Source organism: Rousettus aegyptiacus, unplaced genomic scaffold (genome assembly GCF_014176215.1).
Source record: "Rousettus aegyptiacus isolate mRouAeg1 unplaced genomic scaffold, mRouAeg1.p scaffold_m13_p_9, whole genome shotgun sequence".
In the NCBI taxonomy this organism is placed as follows: Eukaryota; Metazoa; Chordata; class Mammalia; order Chiroptera; family Pteropodidae; genus Rousettus; species Rousettus aegyptiacus.
In genome coordinates, this window is record NW_023416312.1 from 62,371,166 (window position 1) to 62,395,253 (window position 24,088).

A 24,088-nucleotide genomic window follows, 5' to 3' on the forward strand; every position below is an offset into this window, starting at 1 on the left:
GTTCATAACTGGGTGTCAAAAAAATGAGAATTACTTTTATGCCCCACTTTTACATTTTGCGAATACATCTATTTAAGAACCTCACCACAGAACTTAAAGGTAGAATTGCCACCATTGATTAAAACTCATGATTTGCTCTCTTTTTAGTCAAAAGCAGGATAAAACAAAAAGTCAGTAGGGTACGCACTATCACTTAGACAGATGGTTATTTTCGAGAGTATAATTCACCGAAGAAACAGACCTCACACTCCTCAGGAAGGATTTCTGGAAACTCAACTCCTCTGTGAAGAACACCTGTTCCTGTTCATCAAAGGCCTTTGAAATCTCACTTGAGAAAGCAAAGAGCAGGACTATGACAAAATGTAGCATAGGGCAGGGTTTATCCTATGAGGGAGGGAAGAAGAAAAGCAAACGCGGAGCAGTGTCTGGAGAAAGCAGGGCCATGTTGGAGGACTAGCACCACTGGGAAGATAGGGCACAGTGAACACACCTGCAATGGAAAAAATGAGGGAGAAAAATAGAGAAGAGGGTTCTCACTGATATTTAGGCCACTAACACCCTCAGTTTGCTTATCACAAGGCAACTATTTTCAAGGCTCCTTTCTTTACCCTTCCAAAACCTGCTGTCAAATCTCTAACCTCTAACGCAAATCCAACATTCCTATGGATTTTTTAATCAAAAACTCAATTAATTTTTATTTGATTTTAGTGCAGAAATTCAAATTGTTTTCATAAGCTAGGCTTAGAATGTGGAGTCCAATGTTGCTTCTTTTTTTCACACAAATTATCTTGGCTTCATTTATCAAAGCCTAGTGGCATGATAATATTTCTTTTTGCTGAGCGAATTTCTCAGTTCTGTCCTTTCACATCGGATCTTCACATCGAGAGCCATCTTTTGGTTTTTTTCTGAAGGTTCTGCACATAACCCAGTCAGGACTCTCCATACCCACTGGAAACCAGCGCAAGCTTTGTAAGGATCTGCAATCTTTACATAGCTGTTCTCTCCCCAAATCAGACCAGTTCAGCCAAGAATACTGTCTTTATTTCAGGCTTCTCAAAGAGCATCTTGGAGAAAAAGAAGTTGAGTTGGCACTCATCTTTGATTCAGTGGTGGAGGCTGACCTGGCAAATTATACCTGCCATGTGGAAAACCGAAATGGACGGAAACATGCCAGCGTTCTGCTGCGTAAAAAGGGTATTTGTTTTTATAACTACAAGTATGGCTTGTTTAGCTACCAAGTAACTATTTAAGTTAGATATGTTTCCTGGTCTTATGTTATCATGCAGTGTAAACTTTTATTAAACATTGTCTTTTTAAGAAAAAAAATAATATCTCTCTTGCAGTGGATATTAGTTTAAAATGCCTATGATCTTTTATAACATTATGAATTGGCAAATAAAATGAAATATTATGTGTTAAATCCAGTAAGATAAAATGTGCTTTGGTTGTAACTGTCACGTAATATTTGACAGGTATTAACAGTCATGATTTTCTCTACATTTCACCTTCACCTTATATTGCTTAAATGAAATACTAAGGATTTTATTATGGCATAATAAACAAAGTCACTTTTTTATTCCCTGACTAAAATATAAAGAAAAATAATGAATGGGATCATATCATATTCTTATAATTATTATAATAAAAATTATAAGCAATACTTCATGGTGTCACCTGGTATTAACAGGCCTTTAGCAGGTACATATATTTTTAAATAAGTTGGCATTCATGGAGATCCGTCTCCAGAGTGGATTCCAGGTGGGGTGGAAATTGTATTAATGGGAAAAGAAATTGTAAACTTACAGATAAAAGAGATAAACTCAGACATAGGGACAACAATTCTAGCAGCTGGAGCAACTTCTGAGATTAGCTCTGACTCTGCCATAACTCTTGATTACTATAAAAGGCTGAATATTTTTTGTATGTGTGCATCTGGTAAAGGTTTTGCAAATGTAACAGGACAAATTTTCTCAATCAGTGTTCTTGTTGTCTAGGCTATAGAGCAATAGAACAGTTTCAAGAAGCAAGGTTACTAGTTGTACTTCCTAGCCAGGATGGAATTTTTATTTTACAATCAGCTCTAATACTCAACTTTGACCAGTAGTTCTAGTAAAAGTAAGGAAATATCATACTGAGAATAGTGCTTTTATCTCTCTAACATCATTTCTTACTCTGTTGGACTTGATTCTATCTTAAAATAATGGTGTATTTAAGTATAAAGCAGTCTAATATGGAAAGTGAAGTCAGCAGACTCTGGTTCACAAGATCCTAATTAAGCCTCTAACTCAGCTCACTGGTTCAGTAGGACTAACTTGTCTGATCAGACATTCTGAAACTCAGTTTCCTCATCTGTAAAAGAGGGGTAATAATATCTAACTTGTAGAGTCGTTTTGAGATTAAAATGGTAATGATATGTTGTGAAATATACCATGTTCAAACAGGATTTGTTATTTTACAGAACTTGGATAATTTCTCCTATGCACTAGGCAACCACTTAGTCCACCTCTATGAAGGGCAGACATTGATCATGTCCAGACACCTTGCAGCAAGGGTCACTTTGTTTCTGTCCATCTCTGTAATCCATGGCAACTTGGGCAGTATCTGGCCACTCTTAGGTAATTAGAACCCATTGTGCTAGATACTGGGGAAATGAGTGCTGAATAAGATATAGATTCCCAAGACTGTGTGAAGCTTACAGTCTTCAGGGCAGTGAGTATGCAAAAAAGTTAAACATTAAACAAAAAATTCACCAAAGATACATAGGGTTACAATTAAAAACCTGCTTTGAAGAAAAATAATGAAACTATCATTCATTCAGTCAGTAGAGATAGAAATAGTTAAATTTAAGGTTCAGAATAAATCTATTTCTCTATAATAAGTAAAGCTACCACTAATAGCCCTTAAAATTTCTAATAATAATCTGACACTAGAAACCAAGGCATACTGTAAAACTTCCACCTCTCATGGTTTCTACAAGGAAATGTATCAAAATCATAAATATCTGAGGATATTTTTAATTCTCCTCTTCCTGATCTCCAAATATTAATGTTCCCCAGGGTTCAGGCTCCCTCTTCTCACTCATTTTATAGAGGACTTCACTTCATCTCAAGGTTTTGCTTGCCATTTATTTATTAATTGACAACTCAAAAATTTATATCTATAGCCCACCTAAACTCCAGAATTGTATACCTAACTGCCTATTCAATAACTATACAAAAAATCCACTAATAGACATATCAAATTTCACTTGTTCCAAATAGGATTTCTAATTTCTTCTCCCTATAAACCTGATCCTCCAATTTCCTTCTCCATCATATCACCATCCTTCCAACTGCTTAGTCCAAAATCCTTGGAATTACCCTTGACTTTTTTTCTCTACTTGCCAGGCTCCTACTTCTTTCCCCACCTTCAATGCTACCACCCTAGCTTGAGCCACCAGCATCAACTGCTTGGTTCACTGTAATAGCCTTCTAATTGGTATCCCTGCTTCTCCCTTGTGCCCTTTATTATCACAGTAGCCCAGATTATCCTTTTATATGTAAGTCAGATTATATATTCTTGTGATCAGAACCCTCCAATTATAGAACCCTCATTGAATGAAACCCTCACTTAGAATGAAATCTCAAATCGTTGCCATGGCCTAGAAGGCTTGACATAATCTATTATCATTTCCAGTTTCATTTTCTACCATAATCTGCCTCGAACATCATACACACTTAGCTTTCCTTCCATTTTTCATGCTCATTAAGCACAGTCCTAGCTCATGGTCTTTGCACTTGTTATTTCCTCTGCCTGGAATACTGTTTTCCAAGATGTTTCTATGACTCATTCCCACCTTTTATATAGATATCTACTTAAATGTTGCCTACTTTATAGGCTTTCCTGCACAACCCTTTGTAAAATAATATTACCCATCACTTTCTTTTAAAAAAATAACATTACTTGGTAAAACTGACAAAATTGTAAAGAATATTTACATCCTTTTGCCAACCTCTCTTTATTTCCTTACCCACTTCCCAGCACCTGAAAATGACTTTTCTACTTTCTGTTTACATGCTTTCAACTTTTTCTTTGGTTTAGATTCCACATATAAATGATATCATTCAGTATAGTCTTTATCTCATTCCCTTTAGCTTATTTCACTTAGCACAATGCCTTCCAGGTTCCTCAATGTTATAGCAGATAACAGGATTTCCTTCTTTTTTAAGGCACAAATATATATTTCATACTTTTTTAATCCACTAATTCATTGATGAACTACTCATCACACTTTCTTTTCCCTCCAATTTGGCTCTATTTCTGTTTTTGGTAGTCATTACTATTTGATATCACATTACATGTTTGTTTGCTTCTTGTCTTTTCTCCTATACTGGAATGTAAACTCCATGAGAACAGGGACTTTTTCTGCCTCATTTGTTGCTGTATCCCTAGTACATAGAACATAGTAAGTGCTCAAAATATTTGTTGGGTAAAAATGCTCCTTCTAGAAGACTAGTGCAATTGGGTGTTGGATGGATAACAGAGATTGATAAAGAGAGATTATCTGTGATCTTAATTACTATTTCTCCTTGTTATCTAAATACATTTCTTTTTTCAAAGATATTTACTTTACCTATTGGGGGTTGAAAACTCACAGACATCAGTGGCCAGGTAGATATTGAATTTTTTAAATAAGAGAGGTGGATATTAGAAATAACAAAAAAAACAGGCTTTACAAAATATGCCTTTCTTTATAGAGGAAGTCACTACTCTTTTCTAAAAGATTAATGCCATGCTTGCCAGAATGTGAATCCAGGGATATGAGGACTTCAAAGTTTTCAAGAGAAGTTGAAAGACTGGATATGAAATCATTTGACTCCCACAATATAAAAATCCAGGAACAGATGACTTCACTAATGAATTCTACCAAATATTCAATGATTTAATACCTATTCTTCTCAAACTCTTCCAAAAAATTGAAGAAGAGGCAATACTTTCTAAATCATTTTATGAAGCCAACATTACCCTAGTACCAACACTTGGTAAAGCTGACACACACATGAAAAAAACTATAGACAAATATCTTTGATGAATATTGATGTAAAAATCTAAAACAAAATACTAGGAAATAGAATACAATAATACTTTAAAAAGATTACACATCACAATGAAGTGCAGTTTCTCCCAGGGGCACAAGGATAGTACAACATACACAAATTGATTAATACGATACACCACATAAACAAAATAAAGGATAAAAATCATATGATCATATCAATAGATGCAGAAAAAGCATTTGATGACACACAGCATCCATTTATGATTAAATCTCTTAATAAAATGGGTATGGAAAGAAAGCTCCTCAACATAATAAAGGCCATATAAGACAAGCCCTCAACCAATATGATATTTAACAGTGACAAACTAACAGCCTTCTCTCTAAGACCAGGAACAAGACAGAGTTATTTGCTCTTACAACTCTTATTCAATATATTGTTAGAAGTCCTAGCTAGAGCAATAGGGCAAGAGAGAGAAATAAAAAGCATCTAAATTGGGAATGAGAAAGTCAAATTATCACTTTTTGCAGATGACATGATTTTCTATATAGAAAACCCTAAAGATTACAACAAAAGAACTATGAGAAACAATAAAAAATCTAATAAATTTGCAAGATAAAAAGTCAATGTATAAAATTCATAATGTTTATGTACACTAAAAATAAAATTTCAGAAAAATAAATAAAAAAACAATTCCTTTTGTAATTGAAACAAAAACAATAAAATACCTAGGAATAAACTTAAAGAAGCATGTGAATGACCTATACACTGAAAACTATATGACATTATTAAAAGAAATTGAAGAAGACACAAAGAAATGGAAAAATATTTTGTGTTCATAGATCAGAAGAATGAACATAGTTAAAATGGCCTTATACCCAAATCATTAAACAGATTTAATACAACACCCCCATCAAAATCCCAACGGCATCTTTTAAAGAAATAAAGAAATAGAACAAAAAGTTATCAGATTGGTATGAAATCACAAAAGCCCCTGAATATCTGAAGCAATCCTTTAAAAAAAAAGACCAGAACTATCACACTGCCTGACCTCAAATTATGCTACAAAGCGACATTGATCAAAACAGTGTTACTGGCAGAAAAACAAACAACAGACGCACAGATCCTTTGTACAAAATTGAGATACCAGAAATAAACTCGCTATATATGGGCAAATAATTTTCAACAATGGAGACAAAAATATACAGTGGAGAAAAGAAACCCTATTCAATAAATTGTGCTGGAAGAATTGGAAAGCCACATACAAAATGATGAAACTTGACTGCTATCTGTCACCAAAATTAACTCAAAATGGATCAAAAACCCGAATATAAGACGTGAAACAATAAATTGCATAGAAGAAAACATAGGTACTAGACTCATGGACCTTGGATTTAGAGTGGATTTTATGAATTTAATCTGAAAGGCAAGGGAAGTAAAAGCAAAAATAAATGAATGGGACTATGTGAAACTAAAAAGCTTCTGCACACACACACACGCACACACACACACACACACACACACACAAACCAACCATCGACAAGACAAAGAGGCTACCAGCTGAATGGGAGGATATATTTGCAAATAACACCTCTGATAAGTGTCTAATATCCAAAATATATAAAGAACTCATACAACTCAAAAACAAACAAAAACAATCCAATTAAAAAATGAGCAGAGGACCTGAATGGACAATTCTCTCACAAAGACATATCAATGGCGAACAGACATATGAAAAGATGCTCAATTTCACTAGCTCTTAGAGAAATGCAAATCAAAACCACAATGAGATACCATCTCACACCTGTTAGAATGGCTGTTGTCAACAGGAATAGTAATGACAAGTGTTGGAGAGGTTGTGGGGGAAAAGAAACCCTCATACACTGCTGCTGGGGATGCAAATTGGTACAACTATTATGGAAAACAGTATGGAGTTCCCTCAAAAAATAAAAAATGAAATTATTATATGACCTAGCAATCCCTCTTCTGGGTACCTAGCGCCAAAATTTGAAAACATTTATCTGGAAAGATATATGCACCCTAATGTTCATTGCAATATTATTCACAGTGGCCAAGACATGGAAACAACTGAAATGTCTTTCAATAGGTGATTTGCTAAAGAAGCTGTGGTACATATATACAATGGAATATTACTCAGTCATGAGAAGAGATGAAATACTGCCATTTGCAAAAACATGGATGGACCTTGAGATAAATATGTAAAGTGAAATAAGTCAGACAGAAAAAGTTGAGAAACATATAATTTCATTCATATATGAGTTATAAAATGGAAAGTAACAGACAAACAAGAAAAACAGAGACTCATGGATACAGACAATAGTTTAGTGGTTACCAGAGGGAAAAGGGGGGGGTGGAGGTAGATAAGGATAAAAGGGGTCAAATACATGGTGACAAAATGAAAGTAAACTTAGGGTTGTGAACATACAATGCAATATACATACACACACATATATGTGTACGTGTGTGTGTATATATATATGATGTATTATCGAATTAGACACTTGAAACCTATATAAATATTTCTTTTTAAATTGAGTTTATTGGGATGAAATTGATTAATACAATTATATGATTTTCAGGTGTACATTATTATTTGACATTAGTATATTCTATTGTGTGTTTACCACCTAAAGTCCAGTTTTCTTCAGCTACCATATATTTGATACCCTTTACCCACTTCGTCTTCTCCATACACCCCTATATTTGACACCCTTTACCCTGACTACATCCCCGCTCCTCGACTACCCCTAACCTCTGGTAACCACTATTCTATAGTCCATGTCCAGAGTTTCTGTTTGTTTGTCCTGTTCATTTGTTGCTTTTAGGTTTATAACTACATATAAGCGATATCACAGGATTTTCAACTTTTTCTGTCTGGCTTATTTCGCTTAACAAGATTACTTCAAGGTCCATCCATATTGTCGCAAATGGCAGTATTCCATCTCTTCTTATGGCTCAGTAATATTCCATTGCATATATGTACCACAGTGTCTTTAGCCAATCATCTATTGAAAGGCATTTCAGTTTTTTTCCATGTCCTGGCTACTGTGAATAATGCTATGAACATCAGTGTGCAAATATATTTTCGAATATGGGTTTTCAAGTCTTTGGGGTAAATACCCGGTAGAGGGATTGCTGGATCATATGGTAGGTAAATTCTTAGATTTTTGAGGAACCTCCATACTGTTTTCCATAGTGCCTGTAACAATTTGCAGTCCATACCAGTAGTATCTGAGGGGTCCTATTACTCTGAATCCTCTATAGCATTTGTTATTACTTGTCCTGTTGATTATGGCCATTCTTACAGGTGTGAGATTGTATCTCATTGCGGTTTTGATTAGCATTTCCCTGATAGTTAGAGATGTTGAACATCTTTTCATACATTTGTTGGCCATTTGTATGTTCTCTAGGGAGAAGTATCAGTTCATGTCCTCTGCCAATTTTTTGATTGGATCATTTGTTTTGTTGTCATTCTTATTAACTTGTATGTTTTGAATATTAGGCCCTTATCGGAGACATTGCTTGCAAATATATTTTCCTATTCAGATGGTTATCTCTTTACCTTGTTGACAATTTCTTTTGTTGAGCAGAAGCTTTGTAGTTTGATGTAGTCCATTCATTTATTTTAGCTTTAACTTCCCTTGCTGTTGAGGGCAAATTCATAAAATCCTCTTTAAGTCCAAGGTCCATGAGTTTAGTTCCTATATTTTCTTCTATGCATTTTATTGTTTCAAGTCTTATATTCAGGTCCTTAATCCATTTTGAGTTAATTTCAGTGTGTGGTGATAAACAACAGTTTACTTTAATTTTTTTGCAGGTGACTTTCCAGTTTTCCCAGCATCATTTATTGAAGAGGCTTTCCTTTCTCTACTGCATGTTTTTGGCTTTACTGTCAAAAATAATTTGTTCATATAAAAATGGGCTTACTTCTGGACTCTCTATTTTGCTCCACTGGTTCATGTGTTTGTTTTACTGTCAATACCACGCTATTTTGATTACTGTTGCTTTGTAGTATAATTTGAAGTCAGGCAGAGTGATGCCTCCAGCCTCGTTCTTTTTTTCTCAGGATGGTTTTGGCAATTCGGGGTCTTTTGTGCTTCCATACAAATCTGATGATTTTTGTTCTATTTCTTTAAAAAATGATGATGGGATTTTGATGGGCATTGCTTTAATCTGTTTAATGCTTTAGGCAATAAGGTCATTTTAACTATGTTGATTCTTTCAATCTAAGGACACGGGATATATTTCCATTTCTTAGTCTCTTCTTTGCTTCTGTTAATAGGGTCTTGTAGTTTTCATTATATGGGTCCTTCACATGTTTCATTAGATTTATTCCTAGGTATTTCATTCTTTTTGTTACAAATTGCAAAAAAAAAATTTCCATTTCTTTTTCTTGCAATTCATTATTAGAGCATAAGAACCCTGTAGATTTTTGAATATTTTATATCCAGAAAGTTTACCGTATTTGCTGATTGTTTCTAGTAGTATTCTTGTAGAGACTTTAGGGTTTTCTATACAGAGAATCATGCCATCCACAAATAGTGACTATTTGACTTCATTTCCTATTGGATGCCTTTTATATCTTTCTCTTTTCTGATTGCACTTGTTAGGACCTCCAATGTTATATTGAATAACAGTGATGATAGTGAAGAGCCTTGCTTTGTTCCTCATCTTAGAGGGAACGTTTACAGTTTTCACCATTGAGTATAATATTGGCTGAGTGTTTGTCATATATGGCTTTATTATGTTAAGGTACCTTCCTTCTATACCGATTTTGTTAAGTGTTTTGATCATAAATGTGTGCTGTATCTTGTAGAAGACATTTTCGACATATATCGATATGATCATATGATTCTTATTTTTTAATTTGTTTATGTAGTGTATCACATTAATTGATGTGTATGTTGAACCACACTTATGCCCTTGGGATGAAGCCCACTTTAATGTGGTATATAATCTTTTTAATATGTTCCTGTATTCAGTTCCCTAGTATCTTATTTAGGATTTTTGCATCTGTATTCATGAGCGATATCGGTTTGTAGTTTTCTTTTTTGTGTTATCTTTACAAGGTTTTGGTATCTGAAATATTGGCCTCCTAAAATGAGTTCAGAAGTGTTGCATGCTCTTCGATTTATTGGAAGAGTTTGAGGAGAATAGGTATTAAATCTCCTTTGAATGGTTAGTAGAATTTACTGGTGAAGCTATCTGGTCCTGGACTTTTACTTTTTTTGGTAGGTTTCTGATGATTGTTTCCATTTCCATACCACTGATCAGTCTATTTAGATTTTCCAGTTCTTGATTCGCTCTAGGAAGGTTGCATTTTTCTAAGTACTGGTCCATTTCTTCTAGGTTATTAAATTTGGTGTTATATACTTTATCATAATATTCTTGCATGATCCTTTGTTTTTCTGGTATATCAGTTGCAATTTCCCCTCTTTCATTTCTGATTTTATTTGCGTCCTTTCTCTTTTTTCTTTAGTGAATATAGCCAGAGATTTCTCAATTTTATTAACCTTCTCAAAGAACCAGCTCTTTGTTGCATTTACTTTTTTTATTGTTTTTGTTTTTTGTTTGTTTGTTTTCAATTTCCATGATTTCTACTGTAATTCTGATTATTTCTTTCCTTCTACTGACTTTAAGATTCATTTGTTCTTCCTTTTCTAGCTTTTTAAGATGAAGTGTTAAGTTGTTTATTTGGGCTAGTTCTTGTTTTTGGAGATAGGCCAGTAATGATATAAACTTTCCTCTTATGACCGCTTTAACATGTCCTAAAAGTTTTGATTTGTTGTACTATCATTATCATTCATTTCTATGTATCTCTTGGTCTCTTTTTTTATTTCTTCTCTGACCTAATTATTCTTCAGTAGCATATTGTTTAATCTCCATGTATTTGTGGTTTTCCTGACTTCTTTTTGCAGTTTCAAAGCATTATGATCAGAGAATACGGTTGGTATGATTTCAACCCTCTTATATTTGTTGAAGCTATCTCTGTGTTTCAGTATGTGCACTACAGAATAATGCATAAGCAGCTGTTTTGGGATGGAAGGCTCTGTAAATGTCAATTATGTCCAGCTGGTCTAATGTGTTATTTAAGGATGTTATGTCTTTATTGATTTTCTATTTGAATGATCTGTCCATATCCAACAGAGGGGTATTTAGTTTCCCTACTGCGATAGTGTTTTGATCTGTTTCTTTCCTTAGTTCTGTTAGTAATTGCTTTACATATTTTGGGGCTCCCTGATTGGCAGCATGGATATTAATAAGTGTTATGTATTCTTGGTGCACGATTCCTTTTATCATTATGAAGTGTCCTTCAGTATCTTTCTTTCCTTTTTTTATTTTGAAGTCTATTTCATCTGATATTTGTACCACTACTCCTGCATTTCCCTGAATGTCATTTGCTTGAAATATAATTTTCCACCCTTTTGCTTTGAGTCTATATTTGGCTTTGGTGCTGTGATGTGTCTCCTCGAGGCAGCATATGGTTGGGTTTTGTTTTTTGATTCATTCTGCAACTCTGTGCCTTTTTATTGGTGAGTTCAGTCCACTTACATTTGGAGTGATTATTAAAATATGAGTTCTTCTTATAGCCATTTTATCTTTTGTTTTATGGTAGCTCAGTGTTTCCATTGCTTCCTTGTCCTTGTGTTTCTGCTTTCTTTATTTTGGTTGGCTTTTGTTGGTTTTCCCTCTGGTTCTTCTTATTTTACATTATATACTTCAATTCTGAATCTTCTGTGTGTGGTTACCACTATGAATATGTAAAAGATAGTTATATATATATATATATATATATATATATATATATATATATATATATATATAGAGTCATCCATTTTCTTTTGCATGTGCCTTATCTCCATTTCCCTTTGCAAATTTGGATCTTTGAATCCTCCCCTCTTCAGTCGTTGTGGTTGAAATTTCTCCTTATATATGTTGAACGTTCATTACTGACTTGCTATAACAATTCTCTTCTTTTATTTAAGTGTATAATGTCCTGTTCTTAGTAAGGGTTGCACTACTCTGCTTCTATTTGCCTGATATTCACTTTATTCCTTATTATGGTTTTTTTTGCCATTTTTATAGGTGAGCTGTCACCTTTCAGTATTTCCTGTAGTGCAGGCTTTGTAGTGGAGAATTCCCTCAATTTTTTTTTTTTTTTTTTTTTTTTTTTTTGCATCTGGAAAGGTCTTTATTTCTCCTTTATATCTAAAGGAGAGCTTAACTGGATATATTATTCTTGGCTGGTAGTTCCTTTCACTTAATAGTTTAAATATTTGATTCCATTTCTTTCTGGCTTGTAAGGTCTATGCTGACAAGTCTGAGGATAATCTACTGGGTTTTGTTTTATAAGTTACCGTTTTCTGCTCCCTGGGTATCCTGATAATTCTCTTTGTTGTTGATTTTTGATAATTTTAATACAATGTGTCTTGGTGAAGGCCTTTTTAGGTTGAAATAATTTCATGTTCTGTGACTTCTTGAATTCCAAGTCCCAGCTCATTCCTTAGATTTGGGAAATTCTCATCGACTATTTATCTGAAAATGCTTTCTAGTCCCTGCTACTATTTCTAGACGTTGACAATGCCCATTATTCCTATGTTTACTCTCCTAATGGTATCAGCTAGTTCTTGTATATCTCTTTCATTATTTTTCATTCTTCGGTTTCTCTCTTCTTCCTTCTGATTTATTTAGAGATTTCTGTCTTTGATATCACTAATCCTTTCCTCCATTTGGTTGACTATATTTCCCAAGCTTGCTATTTCATTTTTCAGCTCTTTCTTTCCAGAAGTTCTATTTGGTTCTTTTTGAGGGTTTTATTCTCCTTACCCCACTCATCTAGTTGTTTTCTTCAATTCCTGAAATTGTGGGTATGACTCATTTCGGAGCTCATTGAGTTTTTTCAAAAGTACCATCCTGAATTCTCTGTTATTTAAGTCTCATATTTCTATGTCTGTAAGCTTATTTTCTGGAGATTTTTCTTTCTTTCTGAGATAACTTGTCACCTTGGTTATTCATGGTGTTTATTGGACTATTGCTCTGCCTGGGCATTAATGGAAGTGTATTCTGTTTTTTTTTTCTCCAGAAAGAAAATTTATTATATAAAGGTCTCTCCTTAGCCTGCTGCAAAGAAGGCACTGTTCTTTTGGTTTTCAGTAGGTGTCATCTAAGTCTCTTGGATCCTTGCTTTATGTAGAGTCTTAATATTGCTTTTATATAATCCCTTTATTTTCTTGTAGATATTTAATCATGCTCGCTACCCTCATGTTCAGTCCCTATCAGTGTTAGCAACAGTTTCAGTAGCATTTGCTCAGATTCCCCTGGAGCTCCACAGCATTTGGTCTCAGAGGACATGGGAGGAGGGACCTTCTTGGTTGGGGGTTGGGGACTGCAGCTCAGCCTAGGTTTTGCAACTGCAGCCCATATAAATCAGCTGTTTTTTTCTAACGTCTGCTTCTCTGCTTTCTGCCCAGATGACTAGGCCCTTCTCTGCTACTGACTTTGTGGAACTCACAAACTCTCCCAAGAAGTGCTGTTTAGTGACCTCACTGCACCTTCTCCCTTCTTCCTCCCCCTACAGGGGGAGCTCTGGCAGCTGTGAGATGCATCTTCTTTATTTCTCCCAGTCCATCACTCAGCACCCAGGGTTCTGACCTGTGATAGCTTTTATGTGCAGATCTCATGCTCAGACGTGCTGGTGTGCAGTTTGGTTTTGTTGTTGTTGTTGTTGTTGGGTTTTATATGTTCAGCTTATTGTTGTTTCAAGGGGAGAGATCTGGAGATGTCTCTCACTCTGCCATGTTTCCTTCACAATCCAAAACCTATATAATTTTATTAACCAATGTCACCCCAATAAATTTTGTAAAAAAAGAAATATTACAAAAAAATCATTTTATTTTTAAATATTAATATCCACTTTTTTGGAAACATCATGTACACCAAAAAAAAAAAAAAGAAACCTTTTATTTTACCCAACAGTATACCCATTTGCACTCTCTGTTTTAGGTAGCAGTTGAGTTGTTTATTGCACTTTGCAGAAGGATAAAGTTTATCTTCTCTTACTCCATTTTCCTTAGGAGCTTGCGACAATATGGTGGAGTTTCTGAAAAATGCAAGAAGTTCTATGTTTTTGCTCCAACATTTTTAATCAAAGAGAGTTCTAGCTTGTCTTTGAAACTTCAGATATTTCCTTTGGAAATGAACATTTCAGGCTTTATCATATAGCCAAGCATCAGTGGCTGCAGTGTTTTCACCTGGAGTAAGGGTATGGCTTGTTTTATGGAACAATAAGTTCCTGATGAGCTATAAGTCAAATATGAAAAATGTCCTAAGTGATCATTACAGAGAAGCAGCATTTCATAATTTCTTTTATAAAATGAAAAATGCCTTGTTTGAAATGAAATCTCATGTCTAATATATTCAGTTAACAGAATCAAGTTTTCTCTAAGCAAGATACCTCTTACCTATACATCTTCTACCTGTACCTACCACTTCCTCACTCTCTGATGAAATATCTGCCAATAACTACAACTAAAATTTCAGTAAGAAGTTCATCCTATTTTTGTGTGTGTGAACTAAGACTCTGAAATTATGCTAAAGAAAGTCTGACAATTATTTTTATCTGTATATACTCTCTTTCCAACAAACTGAAGCATATAAATTAATCTTTCTCTCTCACTCTAGCCCTTGCTCTCTATTTCCAGTGCTGCTGCCCCACCCTAAATCCCCAAGCTGTATAGTAAACTCTCAGGTAGGATATCCTAACCTGCTTTACAACTTATGAGCAAGCTTGAAATGTTTGTAGCCTTCCCTCTCCCCAGTCTCATGGCTTCAGCTGCTATTTGTCACATTCTATAATGTGTGATCTTTGTATTCAAAGTATAAAAATAGCTAGGTTCAAAATAAGAAGGTTAAAAAGAATTATACTTGTATTTTGGGTGCCTAGAAAAAGTTACAATCCTATAAATGTTTGCTGTTCTGACTATAGCTATTCTTGTGAAGTGTATACAAGACACAGTCCAAATAAAATGATGTTCACCTTCTCAGTCTGGAAATGTCCCTAGAAGTATAGATCCTGCTGAGATGGAAAAGGAAAGTTGAAGACAAAAAAAGTAAAGAAAAGCCAGGTGTCCTCTGGGTGATAGCAATTCTGACCTCTGATTATAGGATACATGTTTTCTATTTAATGTGACTGCTTGGGCTGAATTTAAGAATACTAGTTGAATCTCAAGAACTAGGTCCACAATTTTCAACATAAGCAGCCATCATTAGGTAATAGCTTTTGAAGACATTTTTAAAAATATAATAGACCCCAAAACCACAAAGGTACTTTTCACACCATGATTTTCTTCCATAAATTTACTGCCAAAAAAGGTGTCTGCTACTTGGGAATACAATTGTTACTGCTGCTGAAGTTTTCTATCTTCCTAATAGCAACTTTACTCTATAAATAACATAGAAATTGCTGAAAAACTCCCACTTGGTGATGTTGAAAACAGTCGAAAGCTGTTCTGACCAGAGAGACACAGAGAGAGACAGAGACATAGAGACACACAGAGAATATCCAAAAAATTTACAACATAAAATATACATTTTATAGCAGGAAAACATGTTGAATAAAGTTAATCAATGCTCTAAGATCAAAGAGAAATCAGTTTTTAGAGTACCAAAAAAATCATATTACTCTGTTAATTTAACACTAGTTGTTAAGAATCCATAACTGATGTGAGATGGTGAGAAAATAAACAAAGATTGTGATATTGCAGCCCCACAGAGTTTTCATAAGCAAGCCTGCCTTACCACCCTTTAGAGACAGGCAGCAGTTCCTAGGAATCCACTTTCTATATAGAGGGTAGGGGCAAAACTAATGTGTGGTGAGGTTTTTTTTTTTTTTACCTGAAATTTTGTGGGTTAATTTTCAAAATGACTGCAAGAGGCAGTAGGTAAGACAGAGATAGATTTCAATCCCTACTCATTATGTGCTCCTTATTAACATATTTTGTCCTTCATAACAATTCCACTCACTTTCTTTTTGTACCCTTACACCTCTCTCCTTACTCAGAAAGAGTGAAGTGTATTTATGAGTCTTACATTTTCACTTAGTGACTCTCTTGACTGGCCATGCTGTCTCTAGCCACCACCATCTCCTCTATCACTCCACTTCCTTTCCAAGACCAAATTCCTTCTCTCTACATGAAACCTAAACTTTACTTCATATTCCAGATTTAGGAAGCCCCTCCTTCCTCCCTGGTACAGCTACAGGATCTTCAGTACCCTCTAATGAAGCATATGAGATCTCCTCAGTAATTTCATTCTACCTGGTGAATTGTAGTTTAGCTTCCTTCCTTGAAATTGGAATGGCAGAGGAGCTAAAATTCACTGCAAGCCATGTGTTCTTGAGAGGCATTACTAATAGTTCTATGGAGGAACAGGGTTTTCCATTGTCATTTTTCAGGCTGGGGCTTTGCGATAAACTGTGGTGTGATAAAATACAGTCTTGGGGCTTCCGGTCAATACGGAAGAGTGGGTAAATACTGTTTGCCTTCTCTAACAACCACATAAAAATTACAACTAAACTACAGAGCAATCATCATTGGGAGTCACCTGAAGTCTAGCTGAAAAGAAGTCCTACAACAGGGGACATATAGAAGAGGCCACCTTGAGACTGATATGAGGGGTAGGGATGTGAAATGGTCTGATCCCACACCCACGTATAACAGTTGAGAATCAGAACAGATATCTTAGCTGTGGAGGGCCTCTGGAGGAGCAAGGAGCCCCAACCCCACACTGGGCTCTCCAGCCCAGGGTTCCAGTGCTGGTAAGAGAAGTTCCAACAACTTCTAGCTATGAAAGCCAGTGGAGATTGTGGTTGAGTAAGACTGAAGGTGGCTGGAATTGCAGATATTCCACTTAAGGGGCTTGTGCATGGACTTACTCGCTGACAGACTCATTCATTCTGAGCTCCCAGAGCTGGGGCAGCATCTTGAAAGTCACCAGTAATATATAGGGAGAACAGAATTGTCTGGTTTCAGAGCAAGGACTGGAGGGGCAGCTTTCTCACAGAGAGAAGTGCTTACAGAATCCAATGTTTCTTTGTGGAGGCCACCTTGTTCCAGGCATACAGACACATATGGCAACCATATCTGAGTCTTCATCAACCTGGCTAACACTGAATGTCCTTCCCTGATGATTTCCTGAGACCCTGCCCACCCAACTTGTGGGGCCACCCAAGCTAATTCCAGTGGCTTTTCCATACAAATGGCTGTTTTGGCTCATGCTGTGGACTTTCATAAAATCTCTAAAAGGATTGCAAAATTCAAACAGGCAACATCTGGGCTCAGCAGACCCTGTACGTCTTGCTGAGCAGCCCCAAGCCTGGAACTAGCAGCAGTTGGCCTAGATTCATGTCTTGGCCTCTTGAAGCCCTTTCATCCCAGCACAGGTTGTGTTTATCTAAAGATTGCTTGGTAGCTCATGCTAGATGGCCCAAGGCAGAGGACAGGCAGCAGCTAAACTTAGCCTGCACAAGATCTCCTCCCAAGAGCCCAAAAACCAACATATCTTGTGATTAGTTTCAAACCACACCAGAGCACCACCCAAAAAACTTTACAAATAACACACTCAAGGGGCAGACTGAGCTGACACCAGAGCCCTGCTAAAGTCAATCCTGCTTCATATGGTAAGCCCCTCACTGGCCATTGTTCACAACAAATCATCCCTAGGGTCAAACTCTCCCACTGATGTGCAAACAGCAGCCAATGGTACTACAGAAGGGCACACACAAACCATATAAGGGACACACTTGGAGCACCTGGCTCAAGTGACCAGGGAAGATCGCCACTGAGCCTCACAGAAACCTATTACATAAGGCCACTTTACTAACACCAGGAGACGTAGGGTTCCTACCTAATGCATAGAAACAAACATAGAGAAGGAGCCAAAATGAAGAGACAAAGAAACATGTCCCAAATGAAAGAACAGAACAAAACTCCAGAAAAAGAACTCAACAAAATAGAGACAAGATATCTACCAGATGCGGAATTCAAAACACTGTTATAAGGCTGTTCAATGATCTCAGTGAGAACTTCAACAAAAAAATGGGAAACTTAAAAGCGGATATATAAAGCATAAAGAAAAACCAGTCAGAAATGAAGAATACTAAAATAGAGAATACATTAGAGGAAATCGACAGTAGATTAGATGAAGCAGAGACTTAAAACAGTGATTTGGAAGAGAAGATAGCAGGAAATATCCAATCAGAACAGCACAAAGAAAAAAGAGTCTAAAAAATGATGATACTTTAAGGGGCCTCTGGGAAAACACCAATCATACCAACATCCACATCATACAAGTACCAAAAGAAGAGAGAGAACAAAGAATTGAAAACCTATTTGAATAAAAAATGACAGAAAACTGCCTTACCCTGGTGAAGAAAATGGACATACAAGCCCCAGAAAGCCCAGGGAATCTGAAACAAGGTGAACTCAAAGAGGCCCACACAAAGACACATCATTAAAATGCCAAAAATTAAAGACAGAGTATCTTAAAAGCAGCAAGAGAAAAGCAGTTAGTTGCCTACAAGGGAACTCCCATAAGACTGTCAGCTAATTTCTCAACAGAAACTGCAGGCCAGAAAGGATTGGCACAGAATAGTCAAAGTGATGAAAAGCAAGGACCTACAACCAAGATTATTCTGTCCGGCGAAGCTATCATTTAGAATTGATGAACATATAAAGAGCTTCACAGACAAGGAAATGCTGAAGGAGTTCATCACCACCCAATGAGTATTACAGGAAATATTAAAGAGATTTATAGAAGATAAAGGAGGAGGAGAAGAAGAAAAAAGTCAAAAAATTTTACTATGGATGGGAGACCACCTAGCAATACTGGGTGCTGTGGGCTTTAAAAGAAAATATTATTAACAAATTGCCAATAACTCCATATCTATCAATGCTTACTTTAAATGTAAATGGATTAATGTTCCAATCAAAAGATAGAGTGACTGAATGGATACGCATAATGGAAAGGCAGCATTCTTATATATGCTGCCTACAAGATTGAAAAACTCACACAGCTGAAAGTAAAGGGATGAAAAAAGATGTTTCATGAAAATGGAAACAAAAAAAGAAAGCTGGGGTTGCAATACTTTTAATAGACAAAATGGACTTTAAAACAAAGGCATAACAATAGACAAAGAAGGGCCCAGTTATCTCACCTCTGATTATGTATCTGAAGAAACTCAAAACACTTCTTTGAAGGGAAATGTGATTCCATATGTTCATTGCAGTATTATTTACAATAGCCAAGATATGAAGGAAATTTGGATGTCCATCAATAGATAAATGGATAAAGAAGAGGTGGTGCATAAGTACAATGGGATATATCTCAGTCATTAAAAAAAAGACACTTGCCATCTGCAACAACATGGACAGTCCTAGAGGGTATTGTGCTGAGTGCAGTAAGTCAAACAGAGAAAGACGGATGCCATATTATTTCACTTACATGTGGAATATGAAGCACAAAATAAACAAACAAACAAAATTGGAACGAATTCATAGATACAGAGAATATTTTGACGGTGCCACAGGGGAAGAGAGTTGGGAGCATGGGGGAAAAGATGAAGGGATTAAGAAGTACAAGTTGATAGTTACAAAATAGTCATAGGAATGTAATGTGTAGCATAGGGAATATTAGCAATAATATTTTAGTAACGATGTATGGTATCAGATGGATACTATATTTTTATTGGGGTGGTCACTTCATAAGATATATAAATGTCTAATCACTATGCTGTACACTAATAAAATATAGTATGCCAACTATAATTAACTTTTTTAATATATTAAAAATAAAAATAAAATAAAAATTTTAAAAAGAGTCTTGAATTTGAAGTTAGACTATCTGGGCTCAAGTCCTATCTCAGCCACTTCTTAAGTGTATGACTTCAAGTAAGTTAATTAAACTACTGAGTCTCAGATTCTTGATCTATAAATCTGGACCAGCAATTCTTGCACTAAAGGACTACTTAGAGAATAGATACTAAAATAGTTGAAAATGTTATCTTGTGGCCTGAAAAGTACTAGATGGTAATCTTGCTAAGCCAATAAGATAATTTAACAGAAACAACTAAATATTGGCCCTGAACCCAGAAAAAGCCAGCTCAAACAGTTCCCTGAAATACACTTAAATCAGAAGTATATATGTGAGATCTAGGTGTGTTCAAAACAAAACTATTCCTTTTCATATAGCCTTATCATTTTCAATAGTAAAATTACTCAGATCTTTAGGAAGGATTGAATTATACAAACATTTGATTTATGCAATGTATCAAGAACAAAGCTAATCACTGCATTAAGCAAGAATCTTCTGAGGGAAAAAAAACAGAAGGGGTTGTAAATCTTATAGACTAGAATTATGGACAGATTTTGAGAGTTGCTTATTTAATTACATTTTCCTGTTTATTCTGTTTTTTTTTATTCTAGATTTAATCTATAAAATTGAACTTGCAGGAGGCCTGGGAGCAATCTTCCTCCTCCTTGTACTGCTCATGGTCATCTACAAATATTACAACATTGAATTGATGCTCTTCTACAGACAGCACTTTGGTGGTGATGAAACTACTGATGGTAAGTAGCTGTTCAAACTCAATTCATGAATTTGTGATTATGTAGGAGAATATCCTGTGCTTAGGGGATACATGGTAAAACAGTTAGACTTAAAGGCTACGACTAATGCAACTTACCCTCAAATATTTCAGAAAAAATTCTACTTGTCTATAAAAAAAGAAGCAATGAAGAGAAGATATTTTAACAACAAATGAATCTAGGTAAAGGATATATGGGCGTTCTCTGAAATAGTTTTATTTTTGTAATGTCCATGTATGTTTGAGATTATTTCCAAATAAACGGTTTAACTAGGACACATTAGTTGGTCAGGAGATAAAACATTTGCTGCCAAAGCCCAAATTAAGAATCAATTCTATTTCTTTTTCTCTACAAAATTCAAATTTGGGTATAGAACATTTTTTACCCATTTTTGACATTGAAATGACAAGCATATCACCAAGAAACTGATTAAAATTTATGGAGATACTCTTTTTAAATCTCATAGTATATTTGTCTTACATATTTTGGACAATTGTAACATCATTCTCAAATGTGACCTCAAGGGATAGAAATTCAGGATGTGACTTATTTTTTTTCTGTTCACCATTTATGGCCTTTGGAAATCCTATAAATGAAATATCAAGAAAACATTGTATTGAGCCTTGTTTCTTTGAATATTCAAAAATGATTTAATTTTTTTGAGAGAACAAATCCATATTTCTAATCAATACCAACAAGAAATCATGACATGTCAATCCTATGCATAAAATCCTCATTACATGCTATTGTAAACATGTATGTGGAATGCCTTAGGTAAGCCAAGATAAAAAAGAAGTCCAACCGTAAGTCATTACTTTTAAAAATCAGATTTAATTCTTAGTTTTTATTGTATTGAAATTGTAGAATTTTCATTTGTTTTTGTTTTGTTTTATTTTTCGTGATTATGGTATTACCTCCAAGTAGATAGGGTCATTATTTTGTTTTATTTTTATAATGATAGAAGAAGGGCAGAGTAGTGACTGTAACATCAAAATTTTTTAGAAATTTTTAATTCTGGTGTTATCGTTTCTTTTATGTAAACAATGGTATGAATAGTTTTTAATTGACTTTCATGTTTTCGTAGTAAATTAGAGAAATGCTGTTTGATGAGTACATGTGCATTCTCCTTATAAAAGCAGTGTATTTATCCAACTATTATAGTATCCCATTTAAAAGCATTATATGCCCTTGTTCACACATATCTTCAGAATGAGAAATTAGGGCCTGTTCTGACCATAATTATAATGCGCGCGCACGCTCTCTCTCTCTCTCTCTCTCTCTCTCTCTCTCTCTCTCTCTCTCTCTCTCTCTCTATATATATATATATATATATATATATATATATATATATAAATTTGATCAATTACCCTAAGTTTTTATATTCATCAATTAATATTGGAACATCCTAACTTATTACCTGTGCACATAAAACAACTAGATAAAATATGCTACTGAGGAAAATGTCACTGGTTCCCAGTGCCAAGAAGTGGCTAAAGTATCCTATTGCGAATGTAAAAGATGCATTGTCTATATGAAAGAACGTGAAAGGGAGGCTCCTGTGATTCATTTGTTTTGAGTCATGGTTATAAGTGATTTGTTAATACTCTCTGTAAGAGATGATACAACTTATTAAGTTAATCTGTAATAATTATTACTTTAATTACTCACACCCAATAATTCAGACTAACTGATCAGTTGTAGTACATGTTTATAAGACTAAATTCATGCTAATATCATAGGATATTTTAATGATCAACTATTCCATTTTGCACCTATATCTCCATTGTTGTCCCTGTGGTCAAAGATCAAAAGTAAGGTAGAACATTTTGATTACAGAATTGTATGTATTAATTCCAAACCAATTGTTTTAAGGAAAAAAAATACAATGTGGTTTGGGGGAGGGACTTCAAAGGTATTCATTAGAAAGAAGAGTTAAAATATTTTACATTCCTACATGGAACATTGCATTTTAAATACACAATCTCTGTACTAGCTGAATGGAATACTAAAAATTCAGCAGGTATATAGTGGGGATGAATAAATGAATATAAATCACTTTTAGAAATATTTGGTTTCACAATGCCAAAAATCAGTTTGATAACCTACAGAATTTTTCATTTCTTTATTTAAATATTTTGGCATCTCATAGACAAGACTTAGCTTTACCCATATACATTTTGCTCATGTTTTCTATTTGATTTATACCTATAATAGCATTTACTGAAAATTCATTAAAAAAGGGCCTCCTTTATTTTTACTTTTGTTACTTTTATTTGTATTTCTACATAAAGAAATAGATGAACCAGTATAAAAAACACTAAGACCTCAATATATGAATGAACAAAAACACATGTATAAGTATGTCATGTCATAAAAAAGAAAATAAAAATATGAAAAAATGTTTAATTTTGCTTGAAATAAAATTTCCTTAGTTTTTATAAAATCAAACCTATCCAACAAACTGACTTTTTAGCCATTTTAAAATATAATCCATTTCATTTCAATCTATCAAACAACAATTGCTCTATTTATTTGACCTATTAATTATTCAGTCATTAAATATTTATTAAATGTCTACTATGTGGCAGGCATTATGAATGACGTATTTACTTACATTCTTCATCTGGATCAGCATTACACACACACACACACACACAGGTACTAAAGTAGATACTAAGTATATAATATATCAACAAAATTGCCTGGTCTTTGCATTTTGGAAGCTAAGGATTTAGCTCTGTGTTTAGCATAACAGCAGAAAAATTGGGTTGTACACAGGAATGGCTTCCTGATGAACAAGATTAAAATGAGATTTTAAAACAGGGAAGGACAGGTGTGACAACAGGAAAATTCTTCCACAGACAGTGTGGTTTCCTTCCTCATAACTTTTCTTTTTCATCAGAAACACCAAACCTATGGTAAGACCACTGCTTATTCATAATGCTCTGTCTGCATTATGTTCTATTTTCTGGTTCCGCAGATGAACTCAGCATGATTTAACACAGAGGAAGGCTCATTAGCTTTGCCTAGCAAAGTGGTGTTGCTGAATTACTTATTCAGTTTTAAAACAATTTTCAGGCCTTGCTGTTAACCTTATTTTCATCATGTTGTTGATTTTGCTCTATCCGTCTTGCTCTTTGTGAGTAACAGCTGTGGCCATTCATGAGGTTTTCTTGGCTATCTACATTTTTTAAACTGGCATCTGCGTCACTGCTTGCTCACTAGCTGGCATCCTAGAGCTTCTGGGACATGGTAACTTTTAGAGCTCTCTTCCAGATTTTGTCGGCCACCATAAGTTCTTCACCTTTAGTTTATTTTAAAGGGACATGACTAAAGCCAGAAGCAACCATTTCCCAAAGAAAGATGTGCTTTCAGAATGTTTGGTAAATT

General features: G+C 34.9%; 1 protein-coding gene across 6 annotated transcripts in view; it reads left to right on the top strand.

Moving 5' to 3' along the window:
* The window catches only part of IL1RAPL2 (interleukin 1 receptor accessory protein like 2), a 1,139,149-nt gene that overhangs the window by 1,097,115 nt on the left and 17,946 nt on the right, over positions 1-24,088 (top strand). For all 6 annotated transcript variants that reach the window (XM_036226644.1, XM_036226645.1, XM_036226646.1 and 3 more), the window contains 2 exons: positions 1,049-1,194; positions 20,537-20,680. In XM_036226644.1, the coding sequence (XP_036082537.1) occupies positions 1,049-1,194; positions 20,537-20,680 (290 nt within the window). The remainder of the gene's footprint in view (positions 1-1,048; positions 1,195-20,536; positions 20,681-24,088) is intronic.